Raw genomic sequence first — 16,487 nt, 5'->3', positions numbered from 1 at the left:
AAATAACCGTTTCTATTCCGTGCATGTATTTTTTTTCTTTGTCAGCAGGGGGCGCACACTCCCTGCAAATGAACTCCAGCCTTCCTAAAACCGGCACAGCGTGACGACTACAGAAGTATTCAGACAAGATGGCAGGGCCGGATTAAGACGAAATTGTCCCTGATGCTGCACCGCAAAAAAGGCCTATTTTTTCTCGGCATCATTGGTGCCTGTGCATTCGACACTCACTCGTCTGTTTTCATCTGGGCCTATTTCAGGAATGGGCCTAATGCTGCAGCATCAATAGCACCCACCTTAATCCGGCCCTGCAAGAGGGGGCATTCGGCGAGCTCTTATAGCGCCTTTCCCTTCCACATTCAGACAACTGAAGGGGACCTTAATACGGCTTGATTTTGACCTCATGGCATTATAGCGCCATTCAAGACGTGCAGGCTTCCAGCCCACTGACAAGTTCACAGATGGAGAGCTGGCCAGTCCGTCAGGCGACACAGGCGTTGTCATCTGAGAGGTTAAGGGGCGTATGCTCCAGACACTAATGGGGACCCCCATTCGCCCAAACTAAAGGTCGTCGATGATATTGTTATTGATTACCGTTTATGAAAGCAAAAGTGCACACGCTCCGTACACCAAGGGGCACCAGGTGGTCTTTAAAGTCTTCTGCAGATCCATAGATGAGAAAGTGACAGTCGAAGCCCACATGGAACCATAGGCGGGGGTGTCTGGAGCGAACGCCTGTGAACTTACCTAAACGGCGCCCCTCAGTGCCATTCAGTCGTATAGGAGCAGGTGGACCCCCACTGTGTCAGGGGTGCACGCCCACCTTACCATACGTAGTTGCTGCCTTTGCTGTCTATTGGGTTGACCGGCACTGGCGAGGAAATGTAATAATAAAGCGGGAAGACTTGTGGCAGCTTTTAAAGCCACAGTTCAAGGATTCATTAATGGAGAGAAAGCGCAGGGTCCCATGTGTGTTAATCAGTTTCAGTCTCCTTTGTCTCCTGTCTGTTTAAACAAAACTTTAGACAATTAGCCATCTGTAAAGTTGGAATTTGTCCCCCTCTGTGCGCTGCCAGCTGAAGCCCATTTGGGGCCCATGAAGCCCAACATCACTCCTCGTTGTCCATAGCGGGTCGTCGGTATGATTAGGCTTCGACAACCTGGGGTAGGTGGGGTTCTTGAGTGTGTGCCCCCCAACAGTAGCACAAGCAATGCCACTTTGTGTATACATACATGTGCATGCGCCCCCTACTGGACAAAGAGTTCCACATCTACAGTATATCATTGAATCTCATCCAATAAATACATTGTATGGGTGGCGGGGAAGGCAGGCAAGTCAAGGAGTCAAAGGTTGGGGTATCATTACGGAAACCCCTCTTAATTGAAAAATAAAAATACAGCTAAACAAAAATAACAAAACGTGGCGTTCAACGCTCATATAGACTTGTAGGAGCTCCGTCCTCTGGCAGTGTCAGTTTGACATCTGACACCAGCATTCGGGAGCGGGCCGACTTTAAAGGTCTGAGACCAGAGGGGCGGAGTTTTCTTGGGGAAGTGGGGCGGAGTTTTCTTGGGATAGTGGAGGCAGAGGCTGGCATTCTTGTTAGGTGTTTTCACTTATTTGCATAGGAGGAAGGAGAAGACAATGTTAGCATCACCGCCCCCTCTCTACCTGAGGTGGAACTGCTCACCTTATCAGAACCAAGAAGGATGTCCCTAGACGTGTGTGCTTGACAATATATAAATAAATAAATATGTATGTGTGTGTATGTATATATATATATATATATATATATATATATATATATATATATATATATATATATATATATATATATATATGTATGTGTGTATGTATTTGTATATATATGTATATGTATGTGTGTGTGTGCGCATAATATATAGTATATTGTCAAGAATATAGATATATATAGATGTATACAGTATATAAGTATATATTTTTATATATTTCATGATTTTTATTTTGAAATATCATACTTTGAACTTATTCTGCATTTCATTTTCCAGATTATTTTTCTAAATATTACAGCACTGGGCTTATAACTGGAAGTGCACTTAATAAGAATAATTGAGTCAATGATTGGTTGCCTTGTCTTTCAGTCAATGTGTCGGACCAATCGTGGCACAGTGGGCGGGTACTTCCTGGCAGGAAGGAGCATGATATGGTGGCCTGTGAGTATCCCACCCATCCTCTCCGTCGGACATGTCTTTACCACGTTATAACCACCGGCTGTCTCTTTGACAGGTGGGAGCCTCTCTGTTTGCCAGTAATATTGGAAGTGGGCACTTCGTGGGACTCGCTGGCACCGGGGCGGCCAATGGCATTGCGGTGGGAGGCTTCGAGTGGAATGTAAGTGAATCTGTAACCCTAAATGAACACTTTATTAGAGCCCTTCAACTTAAAATCCTCACTCAAGTAAGCTATACCCTGAGTCTATCTATCAAATGGTACAAATGCTAAACTAAATCCATTGTTTATTATGATGTGCCAGCTGGAGAGGGCGCCATTGAGCACCCTGAACCAATTAAACAACTGGGGAGACCCAGATGAAGAAAGACGGATGGTGTTATTAGGCACAAACCACCCGGGGTGAGGCCAGACACGCAGGAGGTGAATCACGAGCTGGGGGCTCAGAGCTGTAGAGATAACCCGTTGAACTTCTAACTCACTTGACCCGCTTTTTCTGAATGGTCCAGGCAGCCCTGTAGGGGGCTGCAATAACAGGCCAGTTATGTGAGTGGGAAATGCTGAATCTTTCATTGCACATTCCCCACTGTCCTGACGTTTACTGCGTATTCCCTTCTCTTCTTCCATTATGGGATACTAATCTGGTCTTTGTTCGCCTTGGACCAGACCTTCGTTCCATGAGTTCCTCTCCAGTTCACTTCACCCGTCTCTAATCTAGTTTCACTCTCATTGTCATTCGGGTCCCCCATGCTTGAATGTCTGGTTTTTCCTTCTTGCCTGCAGGCTTTGTTCATCGTGCTTCTTCTCGGCTGGGTGTTCGTCCCGGTCTACCTCACTGCTGGGGTAAGCGTTTCCCACCCACCTGCTGGGGGCTCAGGTAGACTAAGTAACACAAGGCTCGTTCCAAAGGCTCATTTGTGTTCTTCCTCCCCTCTCACTCACCTGTCTTAGGTGATCACCATGCCGCAGTACCTGAGGAAGCGTTTTGGTGGAAGCAGGATACGACTATATCTCTCCATCATCTCTTTGTTCCTCTACATTTTCACCAAGGTGTCTGTAAGTACTCAGTCCTGAAATGGGGGTTGCTTCCCTTTTTGAACCCCAGAGATCAGGATGCTCCCTGCTCTCTAACCACTAATGGTGTAGAGTAACATCATCGTCTTGCTGTCTCTCATTCTCTCATCCTTCCAGGTGGACATGTTCTCAGGTGCGGTGTTTATCCAGCAGGCCCTCGGCTGGAACATCTACGTGGCCGTCATCGCTCTCCTGTCCATCACCGCTCTCTACACAGTCACAGGTACCCTGATGTCTTTGATGAGGTTTGTTCTGGAGAATTCTTCTTGATGAAACTCTGCTGAGCCTGGAAATCCCATTCAAAAGTCTTCTAGCAGTCTGAGAGTCTAACAGACCACCGGTGGAAGGTGAAGCGTGATGATATGTAGACCCTCTTATGGCAAACCCAGCAAGAAAAATCCAGACGTCATCATCAGTGACCCCCCCCCTTGAAATTCTGAAGAGCCATCTCTGCAAAGAACCCTGAAAGAGATTTTGTTATGAGGACAGTATAGAGGGGGCTAGAAGTGCAGGTAGGAGAGGGGACCCTTTACAGCAGATGTGGGCCCTTCTGGCTACCCGGGTGTGGCCTTCCTCTTTACATTCAAGCACAATCAGCAAACTCCCTCATCGAGATCTCATCGGCGGTGCACAGTGAAGTACGGGGGACCCAAAACTAAAAGGCTTGCGCTGCCATGGGCCCCTAATGCGCTTCGGAGATTGGAGACCACAGAGTAGCTGCGTGCTTTCTGCCCCTTTATATTAGGGTGCCGGGGAGCCCCAGGTTGTCTGACCCCCAAACCCAGTTTCAGACATCTGTTTTGAAAGGATTCTGATTCTGCTACCCTCCTTACTGGTTATTGTGGTGGAGAGAGAATTTGCCTGCCCTGAGCCCCTCTGCTCCCATTTATAGTGGTCTCTCCTTTGAATGGTCCCGAGGAGACCACCTGTGCAGTAAAGTGGCCTTGACCTCCTACACCATACAATGGACAGCCATCCCCTTAATGTGGGAACAAGACACAGGGTGTTGCTATAGTCTTGAACCCCCCAAGCTCGCTTCTATAGTGGTCTACCCTTCTCAATCCACATATCTTGTAAAGGGGTCTTGACTCCCCAGAACCCCTGCTGTAGATTCAGGAAGACAAGCCACTGCCCCTTTACGATTGAGCCCCCATCTACAGGTGCAAGAAAGCCTACAGTCATCTACCTCCCCCATTAATTATTAGGGACCACATTTGCAATAAAAGGACCCATATTCTGTGACCCCTTCTGGGTTTTGGGAAGAACTGATTACATGGGGGGGGGGGGGTCTATAAGAACAAGCAGCCCCCAGGTAGCCTGTCCTCACTAGCATCAATGAAGGGTCCTCATGTACTGTGAAAGGCCCCCAACCCCGCAACCCCCTGCTTGATATTGAGGAGGATATTTTATTTGGGGTTTAACTGCCCCTTTGCACCCCTTTACACAGCTATGGGGCTGCCCCCTCCCCCCACCAAGTGTGTATAATCCTAAGCCCCTATCTCCCATCTATAAGTACAGGCAGAAGAACAGGTGGTCTTTCCTTCCCAATATCCAGCAGGGTCCTACACGATCAAGAGGCTGCAACTCCAGTCTATACTTGTAGTTAACCCCTGGGGTTCTGTCCAAGCCCATGTTTATTGCAAAGGGGGCCCACCCCCTGTGACTGTTGCTGAATATTGAAGTGGATAGACTATGTGAGACCCCCAATCTGGTAGATTCTGTAAAGGGGTCCTGATTCATGAACCCCCCTGCTTGGAATTGGGGTGGATGTGATGTATGGGGATGTTTGAATGGGAACTGGGCACCAAGTGCAGATACGGTCCTAAGACCCCAGCTCTGACTTATAACTACAGGCAGCCCTGCAGGTGGTCTGTCCCTCCCAGTATTCCGCAGGGTCCTCCATGGGTGGTCAAGAAGTTGAAACTCCTGCTGGATGTTTTTTTTGGGGGCAGACTGCCCTGGGGTGGCCCATCACTTTACATCTGCGCTCCCATCTATAGGTGCAGGAGAGCCCCTGGTAGTCTCTGCTCTCCTCTCCTCTCCAATATCAATCAGGGGCCCACATATAATATAAGGGGTCCCGTGACTCCGACAGAATGTTGGAGAGGACAAACTAGCTGAGGGCTGCCTGTCCCTTTACAAATGAGCCACCATCAAGAGGACCAAACAACAACCCCCCAGGTGGTCTCTTCATCCCAGTGGCAATCAGGGGGTCCGCATATGCTGTAAAGGGCCCCCAGCTCTGTGACTCCTTCAGGATACAAGAGGGGACAGACTAGCTGTAGGGTTGCCTGTCCTTTAACATGTGAACTCCCATCGGTAGGATCAAGCAACCCCCCCGCCCCCCCAGGTAATCCCTTCTCGTCAGTTTCAATCAGGTGCCCACATATACTGTAACGGGACCCCAACTCCTGCATCTCTCAGCGACTGTCACAGACGGCACACTACCTTGGGGGTGTCTGCCACATACAAATGTAAAGAGCCAAGTTACCCCCAGGCAGTCTGTCCTCCTCTTTACCCAGAAAGGGGGTCACATTTACTTTAAAGAGACCACCTTTGTGCTCCCAATAATTGGTTCCCCTTCTAAAGGAGGATCATGCCATCCTTGTGGTGCTGGCTCTGACGATGCCAGTAAGTGACCTAACCTCAGTGCTGTTGCTCCTTTACCCAGGTGGCCTTGCAGCCCTCATGTACACCGACACCGTCCAGACGCTGGTCATGATCGCTGGAGCTTTTGTGCTTATGGGATTCTGTGAGTAGAGGGCGACACGGGGGGCACCTTGTTCTCCCCTCATCACTGCTCAAATTCACCTTCCTTTTACATTCGCGCAGCCTTCAATGAAGTCGGTGGGTACGACGGCCTCTTTGACACGTACATGCAAGCCACACCGAGCCTCATCGAGTCCCCACGGCCCGAGGAGTACAACATCTCCGCGCAGTGCTACACCCCCCGTCCCGACGCCTACAACCTTCTGAGGAGTCCCATCACGGGGGACCTGCCCTGGCCGGGCGTCATCTTTGGCATTGCTGTTGTCGGCTGCTGGTACTGGTGCAGTGATCAGGTAACCCAAGGACCCCCTTCATAGATGAGCAGAGTTGGCCCAAGTCTGTGCCCTTTTCCCTAATGCCAGGCGTGTCCATGCAGGTCATTGTTCAACGGTGTCTGGCTGCCAAGAACCTCACACACGTCAAGGCTGGCTGCATCCTGTGCGGGTATCTCAAACTGCTTCCGATGTTCCTGATGGTGTTCCCTGGAATGATCAGCCGGGTCCTGTATCCTGGTGAGAGAAGCGTAGAGGAGGAGAACAGAAGACTCGTGAAGGACAGGCTTACTAACCATCTCTCAGTCGCTTTCTTTCTGCAGATGAAGTGGCTTGTGTTGTGCCCGAAAAGTGCGAGGAAATCTGTGGCACAAAAGTGGGCTGTTCCAACATCGCCTACCCTAAGCTGGTGGTCACCCTCATGCCAAATGGTAAGATGCATGTCCACTTGTTGGGTGAGGAAGGGTCTGAAGTGGGGGGTCCACATTCTGACATTCAGGTCCTCTTGAACACTAACATGGCATCTTCCAGGTCCTAATTGTAGTGGCGACCTGCAGCCTCAGCCATTAGACCATACACTTTGAATCACAATGCCCACCTTCCTCCTCCAAAAGGGTTCAAACCAGGTAGCCCATCTCAGGTTGGGACACCAGCACTAATCCTCTGCACACATCCAAACTCTATGGGATCTCAAGGGCCAGAAACTGCCACCATATAGCCCTGGGAGCAAAGACCCAAAAATATGCCCTCCGATTTCTCTTCTGCATTATTGACCTTGCAGTGCTTCCAATGGCCAGAAATTCCTGACAGAATTTTGAGCTGTTCACTCATTTAAACCTCATCTTCTTAGACTGCAAGACTGTCAAAGCCATTTTCTCTGGTCCTCTGCAGGCCTTCGAGGGATGATGCTGGCTGTGATGCTGGCCGCCCTGATGAGTTCATTGGCCTCCATCTTCAACAGCAGCAGTACTCTCTTCACTATGGATATTTGGACCAAGATTCGCCCTCAGGCCCGGGACCGTGAGCTTATGATTGTGGGAAGGTGAGTGAAGAGAGGGCACTGTGATCCAGATGTCTCCTGTTACACCCAATGTCTGGTGATGGAGTCCCACTGCCTCATGATCTCCTCCAGCTCCTTTATGTGTCCACAGGGTCTGGGTTTTGTGCATTGTAGCCGTGAGTATCGCCTGGATTCCTGTGGTTCAGGCAGCTCAGAGCGGGCAGCTCTTTGACTACATCCAGTCCGTCACCAGCTACCTTGCGCCACCCATAGCCTCCGTTTTCCTCCTGGCAGTCTTTGTGAAGAGGGTGAATGAGCCAGTAAGTAGGGTCATCCTGAATGTTCTCTTGTCCTGTGCCGCAGTTAACATATTGTCACTCTCTGAGTGCCTTTGATGCTCCGCCCCTTTCCTGCAGGGTGCATTCTGGGGGCTGATTGGTGGGCTGCTCATTGGACTGGCCCGGATGATTCCAGAGTTCACCTATGGGACAGGAAGCTGTCTTTTCCCATCTGCTTGCCCCAGCATTATCTGTGGTGTCCACTATCTGTATTTTGCCATCATCCTCTTCTTTATAACTGCTGTCTTTGTGCTCATCATTAGTTACTGCACACCGGAGATTGAAGAGAGACACGTGAGTAGGTCCAGAATGAGCATTTACAAACAGATAGGTAAGACACTATATAACAGAAACAGAGATTATTTGTACTGCTGTTGGGAGGACTATAGATAGATAGATAGATAGATAGATAGATAGATAGATAGATAGATAGATAGATAGATAGATAGATAGATAGATAGATAGATAGATAGATAGATGGGCTGGAGACGGTGGCACAGGAGACAGAGCTGGAGGTGGCAGAGTTAAAGATGTTAAGATTTGCATTGGGTGTGACGAGGATGGACAGGATTAGAAATGAGGACATTAGAGGGTCAGCTCAGGTGGGACGTTTGGGAGACAGAGAGGCGATATTGCATTGGTTTGCACAGGTGCAGAGGAGAGATGCTGGGTATATTGGGAGAAGGGTGCTAAGGATAGAGCTGCCAGGTAAGAGGAGAAGAGGAAGGCCTAAGAGAAGGTTTATGGATGAGGTGAGAGAGGACATGCAGGTGATCAGGGTGACAGAAAGATATGGAAGAAGATGATCCACCGTGGCAACCCCTAACGGGAGCAGCTGAAAGAAGAAGAAATATTTGGCAGCATTAGATAGGTTTATATATAGATAGATAAGGCACTATGCAAAGAGACAAATTAATTGTAGTAGTTGAGAGAACTATATAATAGAAAGAAAGAAATTAATTTTAGAGTAGTTGGCAGTAGTAGATAGATTTATATACAGATGAATATGGCACTATGTAATGGAAGGATATAGATTAATTTTGGTGGAGTTGGCATGATTAGTAATATAGATATATAGGACGATATATAATATACATACATTTTAGTGTAGTTGACAGGATTATATAAACTGATATATAATAGATAAGGCAATATATAATAGAAAGGTATAAATTAATTGTAGCATAGTTGGCAGGATTGGATAGATAGATAGATAGATAGATAGATAGATAGATAGATAGATAGATAGATAGATAGATAGATAGATAGATAGATAGATAGATATGAAAGGCACTATATGAAATGAAAGTAGATACTAGTGTGAGTTGTTTTCACGTTTGGTTCTCAGCTCCACCGTCTAGTCTTCAGTCTGAGGAACAGCAAAGAGCCACGAGATGATTTAGATGCCGAGGAAGAGGAGCACATGAGGAAAGCTCGCAGAGAAGCAGCAGAGAATGGCACTGTGAGAAACCAGATGGAGTTGGAAGGTATCCCTGCCTCCACAGCTTTCCTTCTAATATTTAATCTTCCTAGATCTGCGCTTGCCCTCTTCCACTTTCGTTTCATCCTCGATACATCAATGCTCGCTCAAGCCAGTTTTGAAAGATGCTCATATGGAGATCAAGGAGGAAGGTTACAGAATGTGGCCAGTGTTACTTCACAGAGATTGAGATGGTGAAGAGATACCTGGCTCAGGTTTTGTGAGGTTTCACACATTCCTTCATGTGGCCCCCTTTGATGAAGGGTCCACCTCTGCCGTTCACTCACCCTGGTCCAGTTCAGTTGGAGACCGTTCAGTGATGGTAGGTGTATGGCTTTGACACAGCAGATTAGAAGAGTGGTGACTCCAGGATGATCAGGAGAAATGATTGGATGGCTTTTGCTTGATCAGGAAGAGCTTTCAGTCCTGCTACTGCTTGTCAAATGTGATCAGCTAGATTGGAGAGATTGGGGATATTGGGAATTTCTGTGCACAGACGTTCTCCTTTCGTTGCTCTCGTGTTTTTCTCTTACCCCACTTCTGGTACCATAAACATTGCTTATCTATTTGCTGACCTACTCTTTCAATTATCTTTTTATTTCTTTCCCTCATCTTATTCTACCCATTCACCTATCATCTGTACCTTTTGTCCCCAGTTAAGATCTCAGGTTCCAGTCCTAACCCTTGAAACATCAGACACTTCTTCTGACTGGTCATCCTTTCATTTCCTGCCTTTTATTTACCAGTTCCTCACTATTCCCTATTTGTCCAGTATGAATGTCTGTGAGTGTGGGTTCCTGGTGATGGACTGGCACCCCATCCTGGGTTGCTCCCCTCATACCTCCCAGTGCCTTGGCACACCATGACCGTAAACTTCATAAGACGAATGGAATTTTTTTTCTTTTTCTCTTTTCCTCCTTCTGCTCTCCTTTGCTCTCTTCTCCATTATTCCATCTATCCCTCCTTTCCTGATTTTCTCCTCCTCCACATTCTGTTCCCCTTTCCTGATTTCAGCTCTCCCCATTTTTATATCCCACCTCTCTTCCCATGTATCCCTACTTTGCCACTTTTTCCTTCTTCACATACTCTCTCTGTTTTCCTCCTCTCCCCATTTTCATGCCCACCCTTTCTTTCTCCCATTTTCGTCCCCCCACCCCTTCTGTACTGACCACCCTTTTTCTTGGTACACAGAGATAAAGTCCTCGTCATCTCCACTGCGGCGCTGTTTCAGCTGGTTCTGTGGAGTCGACTCATCTCAAGCCCCCGAGCCTACGGAGGAGGAAATGGCTGCCGCATCAAAGCAGCTGACCGATATCAGTGAGGACCCCCTGTGGAAAAACATCGTCAATGCTAATGCGCTTGTTATGATGACTGTGGCTGTTTTCCTCTGGGCTCACTATGCCTGAGAAGATGCCGGTACGCCTGACCACTGGAGCCTGGAGTCACTTTTAATGCTCCACCATGCGGGGCACCCATCATGGGTGAGAATGCAATGAAGCATCAGACGCCACATTTAGAAAACCAGATGATTAGAGACTGGTGTCCTGGGGTCCACTCCAGCGAAGCTGTTTGAAGGTGTGTGTGGTGAAACAATTGAAGCTTTGTTACATCGAGGACCTACTGATATGAATAAAGAACCCATGTCTGCTGTCAAGTCTATTTGGGAAATCTAATTAAATTGGGAGAAGGGGCACTGAGGATTGGTGTAATTTTGATGATATTTTGTTAGAAACCTTGAACTACAGGAGTTTGAAGCACCATTTTGAACTCGTCACCAGGATTTCATCCATTCAGATGAACTGTTAGACCTCATTGTGGTCCGCAGAGTGAAGCCGGGCTAAACAAATATCTTCAGCCTGGTTCGATTCTGGCGTAGTAGGAAGGATCAGGTCACGACTCATTCAAATATGGTCACATAGACAGCATGGAGGACACTTTGATTCTCTAATGCACTGTATGTTCACTTTCAGATCCTGGTGGTCAACCTTAAATGGTGTTTGTAGTCTTTTATAGGGTCATTTTTGGTCTTAGGGGTTTACCTGATAGTTTCCATTACCATCAGTATAATGCTGCCTACCAGAGGCCACTTTAACCATCAAATAAACCGTATGAGCCAACGTTCACTTGCTCCCAGGGAAAGAGTCATTCTGCCTGTTGGTCATTGTCACCCAAAAAACCAACAATCTATGACAAGAAGAATTTCATGTTTTGAACTCCTGTGATTTTCATTCTTCTTAATAATAATGCAACATTTGACTGTTAAGGATCCAGACAAGCTGGAGTGACCAGTGCAGAATATGATATTACTGATGACCAGTGCCCATTACACTGGAGTCCAGTGAGTCAGGGTGTTCAACCCTAGGGAGATAGTTTAGTTTTCATTGAAGATACTGTTGTGTGTTCTGCTCCATTGTATCCAGGTGAGGTCAGCATGGCTTGTTCATCATCTCTTTGTAGACAGCAGGCTCAGGCGTGGACCAGTCATCGAGATTTCATCCTTTATAATGGAAAGGTTAGATTAGAACATTAGAACACTCTGGACGAGAACAGGCCATTCAGCCCAACAAAGCTTGCCAGTCCTGTCCACTTATTTCTTCCAAACAACATCAAGTCGAGTTTTGAAAGTCCCTAAAGTCTTACTGTCCACCGCACTACTTGGTCGCTTATTCCAAGTGTCTATCATTCTTTGTGTGATGAAAAACTTCCTAACGTTTGTGCAAAATTTCCCCTTCACAAGTTTCCAACTGTGTCCACGTGTTCTTGATGAACGCATTTTAAAGTCACCGTCTCGATCCTCTGGAGAGTTAGGATTCTTCCAATTTAACAAAATAAGTCTGCGTGCCACAAGTGTGGTGAATGCAAACACCGTTTGCTTGTCCTTCTCCACTCCAAGTCCGTCTGGAAGAACACCGAACACAGCTGTTAATGGGCTAGGAGGAGGTTATTGACTCTGCACCACCGTTCCTCCTCGTTCCTGTATGCCAGCTCACTCTCCTTGCCCGAGATGACTCCGACCACCGTTGTGTCATCTGCGAACTTTATGATCTTGTTGCTATGGTGAGTGGGGACACAGTCATATGTGTAGAGGAGTGGGCTGAGCACACAACCCTGCGGCGTCCCGGTGTTGAGGTGTGGGGACCCAGCCTGACCCTCTGGGAGCGACCAGACAGGAAGTCCAGTATCCAACTGCAGGTGAGTGATGGAAGTCCCAGGTCTGCCAGTTTGGACACCAGTCGTTGTGGGAGGATGGTGTTAAACGACGAGCTGAAGTCCACACAGTCGGGCATAACTCTCCTGCTGCCCTCGAGATTAAAGTTGGCATGTTGACTTCATTCTCACCATACACTTGTTTTTCTTCACTGTGTCCGTATTATTTATTTATTTTTTTCTTCTCCGTGGCCCTAATGTGCTTCCGTAGTTTGGTCATTAGGACTCTCATCTGTTTGGTCATCAGTAGTATCCAACGTATTCAGCATCAGGAAAATCTCGATGAACCGGGCAGCTTCCACTCAAGACAGAGCGTGGTTAGCTCAACAGGTTGGCTTGTGGTGGCATTGGAGGAAGTCAACAGTCCAGTAGATTTTAATACAAGCAGGACAGGATGGGATGAATGACTTAAGTAAAGTGGAGAGATCCTGATCTGGCCAGGTCTGTAGAGATCACTGAAATCTGCTTACATCTCCCGGAGGATAAGAGGTCAGCCTGGCGTTGGTTAGTGACTTGGTCAGACCAGTGTGGTCATTAAGGTCAGGACAGTCGACAGGTTGAGTACTACAGAACTTCTGCTGCGGCCAGCTCTGTCGGACTGTGGTGGGCTGCCATCCCTGTTTGGTAGAATCAGTAAGGTCATGTTACTCCCGCAGGTTCGGTAGGACTCTAGTGTGACACTTCTGCTTTGGTCAGTGGTCCTGGGTGTGCACTGGTTTGTGTGGTCAGTATGGTTACACGAGTCTCTTTGCTCAGGATGGTCAGCAGGTTGAATGGTGCTCTAGTGCGTCCCTTCCGCCTTGGCCAGACTGTGCACCGGTTAGTGTGGTCAACAGGGTCACACAACTCTCAGTATGGTCATCAAGGTCTGGATGGTGAATTTTGCTTGAATATGTGGTTTCTTCTCTGTTCAGTGGTCATTATCAGAAGACTTTGCCCTGGTTATTGTGGTCAACAGGGTCACTTAGTTCACAGTGTGGTCATCATGGCTGTGGTGGTCAGCAGAGTGTAGCTTCTCCCCCTGACTATTTTTTGGCAGACTGTGCCCTTGCTGGTGTGGTCAGCAGGGTAACACAACTCTCAGCGTAGTCATCAAGGTCTGGATGGTCAGCAGACTAAATATTTCTCTAGTGGCCAGCGTCTGCTCTGGTCTTTGGCCATTTTCAGCAGGCTGTGACCTGGCTGGTGTGGTCAGGAGGATCAAATCTGCCCAGAGCCGTCCACTTTGAAGGTGGCAGTAACTGGTTAAGTGCATGTAGCGTGGAGATGGCCGATGGGCTATTGGATGACCTGATTTGCCTTTCAGATGTCGGCTCTGGCACAAAGCTGCCTTTGTCACCCCGCTTCTCTGATTGCAGATGATATCTCTCTTACTTTTCTACACTTCCTGCTTCCTTTTCTTTCCTGGGGAATTCTGAACATCCTTAATCCCTCTGGGATGTCTCACCTTCTGTGTCCTGCCAGTCTCTTCTTCACTCAGGTGACTCCAGCCTGGGTGTCAGCCAATCTCAGCAGCTCCACCCAATGCAGGCAATGGCTGGCCAGGTCTTCTACTGTTAGTTGATATCCATGAGTCTGCAGGGGTAGGAGCAACACCTGGGGGTGTTCAGGGGGCGAGGCTGGGTGGGACAGGAGGGTCTCCAATTACCAAGTCAAAAAGCAGGGAATCTGCGCCTTTGTGGAGAGAAGAAGCCGAAGGAGCAGAGAGAGACAGAAGACAAGAGAAGAGAAATTGACCAGGTGGGCAAACATTTAAGAAGGCATGGCGCTTGTGGGTCTATCTGTTTGTCTGCATGTGTGTGTCTGCCTATCCGTCTGTCACTAAATAGGAATTTAAGTCTGTCGACGGCAAGGCGTCTGTGTGTCCACCTGCCTCATCTGAAGTGTCCCTGTGGGTCTCCGTGTCCATCTCTGTCACTGAGTTTAGGTCTGCGTCCATCTGTCTCAGTGGTGAGTCTACACCTGCTGTTAATTAGGGGCTGTGCCCACCTAAGGCTCTGTCCAGATGTTGATCTGCTAGCATAAAATGTTTCAGCCTGAGTAGCATCACCTGAATTTGATGTTCACCTGTCCATCTGTACGTCTTCATCCGTGTGTCTGTACATCCAGGACGATCACAGGATCTTTGTCCACCCACCTCTCAGTGTCCATCAGTGAGTGCGTGTTACGAGTTTATCTGCAGTTAATTATGGGCAGTGCCCATCTGTCCATCCACTAATTCAGCAACGTTTTAGCCTGAATGACATTATCTGTCTAATTCAATAAAATTAATTTCTCTCATTCGATTACATAGCACCTTTTCTATCTACTGTATATATAGAGAGCTATCTAATCCTGCCAACTACACTAACATTTAATTTGCATGTTTCCACAAAGCAGTACTTTTACTATAAATACTGGGGGGGGGGGGGTTCTGCCCCCTGCTCACTTCGCTTGCCAACCCCTGGGGCGGGCACTGGGCACCCGCTATCTCAAAGGGCATCAGGGTGCTCCTCTATTAGAGAAAGTGATTGTACTGAAAGAGATGGCATAGAGAAGGGCATGTGGGGTGCGGGAGGAAGAAGGTTTGGTGCTTCGTAATTATAGAGAGAAAAATCAGTCACTGGAGCATTTCAATACAGCTGTCTGTTTTAGATAGCAGTGAATAATAAAACGTAGTGAAAACACAATAAAAATTAAATAAAAAACTAAATTACATTAACGCCTCATCAAAAACAATACTATGAATTACTTTATCCTCTTAACTTACATTCTATAAATGTTATTTTTTTGCATTTCCGTTCACATATTGTGCGGAATATTTGTATTGGATGATTCTCTTTATTCTTGATTTTATTATTGGCAGCTCTTTTCTGTTTGTTTTCTTTTTTTTTGACTTTCATTATTAGCTCTTGCAGCTCCTTTTCTATTGTGATCTAAAATTCCACGTTCTTGAGCAGATGGTTTGCTTTTCTGCTTTGACGTTTAACAGAAGGGCGAGTCACAGAGAGTCACGGGGAGTGGTGATTGGACGAGTGCTGTGGAGGGGCGTGGTCAAGGCTGAATAATGCGGGCACAATGGAAAACACTTTAATATAACAGAGCAGGGGTCCTCAGTCACAGTCCTGGTGGGCCGCACTGGCTGCAGGTTTTTGTTCTCACCCGGTTGCTTCATTAGAAAACAATTCTTGTCAATAATTTAATTTTGTGGGTTGTTGGTGCTTTAACTCTGCCATGTCAGCTCATTCACATATCCTTGATTTTCGTCCCCTTTCTAAAGAGATCATCCAAATGATCTGAAGGCTAAAACGGAGGAGGAATTCTCAGTCCTTCACTTTTTTCTCTTCACTTTCCTTCCAAGTATTTAATTAAACCCAAAAAATAATTTAAAAAAATAAATACACACAGGGGGTAAATGGTAACACGTGAAATGGAGAAATGCTGGTCTCGTTTGTCATCTGCAACTTATTGCTCATTAGGAACTATTAAAAACCAAGAATACAGCTGTTTAAGACTAAAATAAGCAATAAGGGCTCAAAATCTTAACGAGCGAGACCACTAAAGTGAAGCAGAAGGGTAACTGAGCAATAAAACCTGCAGCCCCTGCGGCCCTCCAGGAGTATAACTGAAGACCCCTGTAATAGAGAGGTATAAATCTATCAAATTATACTAACTAAACTAAAATCACTTGTATACAGAGTCTATCTATCTATCTATCTATCTATCTATCTATCTATCTATCTATCTATCTATCTATCTATCTATCTATCTATCTATCTATCTATCTATCTATCTATCTATCTATCTATCTATCTATCTATCTATCTATCTATCTATCTATCTATCTATCTATCTATCTATCTATCTATCTATCTAAAATATAGTGCCTTTCACATCTGTCTCTCTATTATATACAGGTTTTGTCTTTCCTTCTATCTGCCCAATTGTCTGTCACTAAGATTGTCTGTCTGTCTCTGCTGCTTCTCTGCGAGCTTTCCTCATGTGCTCCTCTTCCTCGGCATCTAAATCATCTCGTGGCTCTTTGCTGTTCCTCAGACTGAAGACTAGACGGTGGAGCTGAGAACCAAACGTGAAAACAACTCACACTAGTATCTACTTTCATTTCATATAGTGCCTTTCATATCTATCTATCTATCTATCT

General features: G+C 46.7%; 1 protein-coding gene across 1 annotated transcript; it reads left to right on the top strand.

The window, feature by feature from the left end:
- The first annotated feature begins 2,094 nt into the window (after positions 1–2,094).
- On the top strand, positions 2,095–10,793 carry slc5a2 (solute carrier family 5 member 2). Its single transcript, XM_028816970.2, has 14 exons — positions 2,095–2,190; positions 2,264–2,368; positions 2,990–3,049; positions 3,158–3,262; positions 3,398–3,503; positions 5,952–6,032; positions 6,113–6,342; positions 6,426–6,561; positions 6,645–6,752; positions 7,213–7,363; positions 7,473–7,641; positions 7,738–7,953; positions 9,008–9,146; positions 10,331–10,793. Exons 1-14 carry the CDS (start codon positions 2,095–2,097, stop codon positions 10,543–10,545), a joined length of 1,917 nt encoding a protein of 638 aa, XP_028672803.1. The 3' UTR covers positions 10,546–10,793.
- The last annotated feature ends 5,694 nt before the right edge of the window (positions 10,794–16,487 follow it).

Source organism: Erpetoichthys calabaricus, chromosome 12 (genome assembly GCF_900747795.2).
Source record: "Erpetoichthys calabaricus chromosome 12, fErpCal1.3, whole genome shotgun sequence".
NCBI lineage: Eukaryota > Metazoa > Chordata > Cladistia > Polypteriformes > Polypteridae > Erpetoichthys > Erpetoichthys calabaricus.
This window is presented reverse-complemented; position numbering and strand designations above follow the sequence as displayed.

Bases quoted from the DNA above. Each gene is read 5' to 3' on its own strand.
- slc5a2 (XM_028816970.2), top strand. From the start codon at position 2,095: ATGATTGGTTGCCTTGTCTTTCAGTCAATGTGTCGGACCAATCGTGGC. The intron at 6,343-6,425 runs GTAACCCAAGGA...GTGTCCATGCAG, and splicing joins GGTACTGGTGCAGTGATCAG to GTCATTGTTCAACGGTGTCT. The intron at 7,954-9,007 runs GTGAGTAGGTCC...TTTGGTTCTCAG, and splicing joins CGGAGATTGAAGAGAGACAC to CTCCACCGTCTAGTCTTCAG.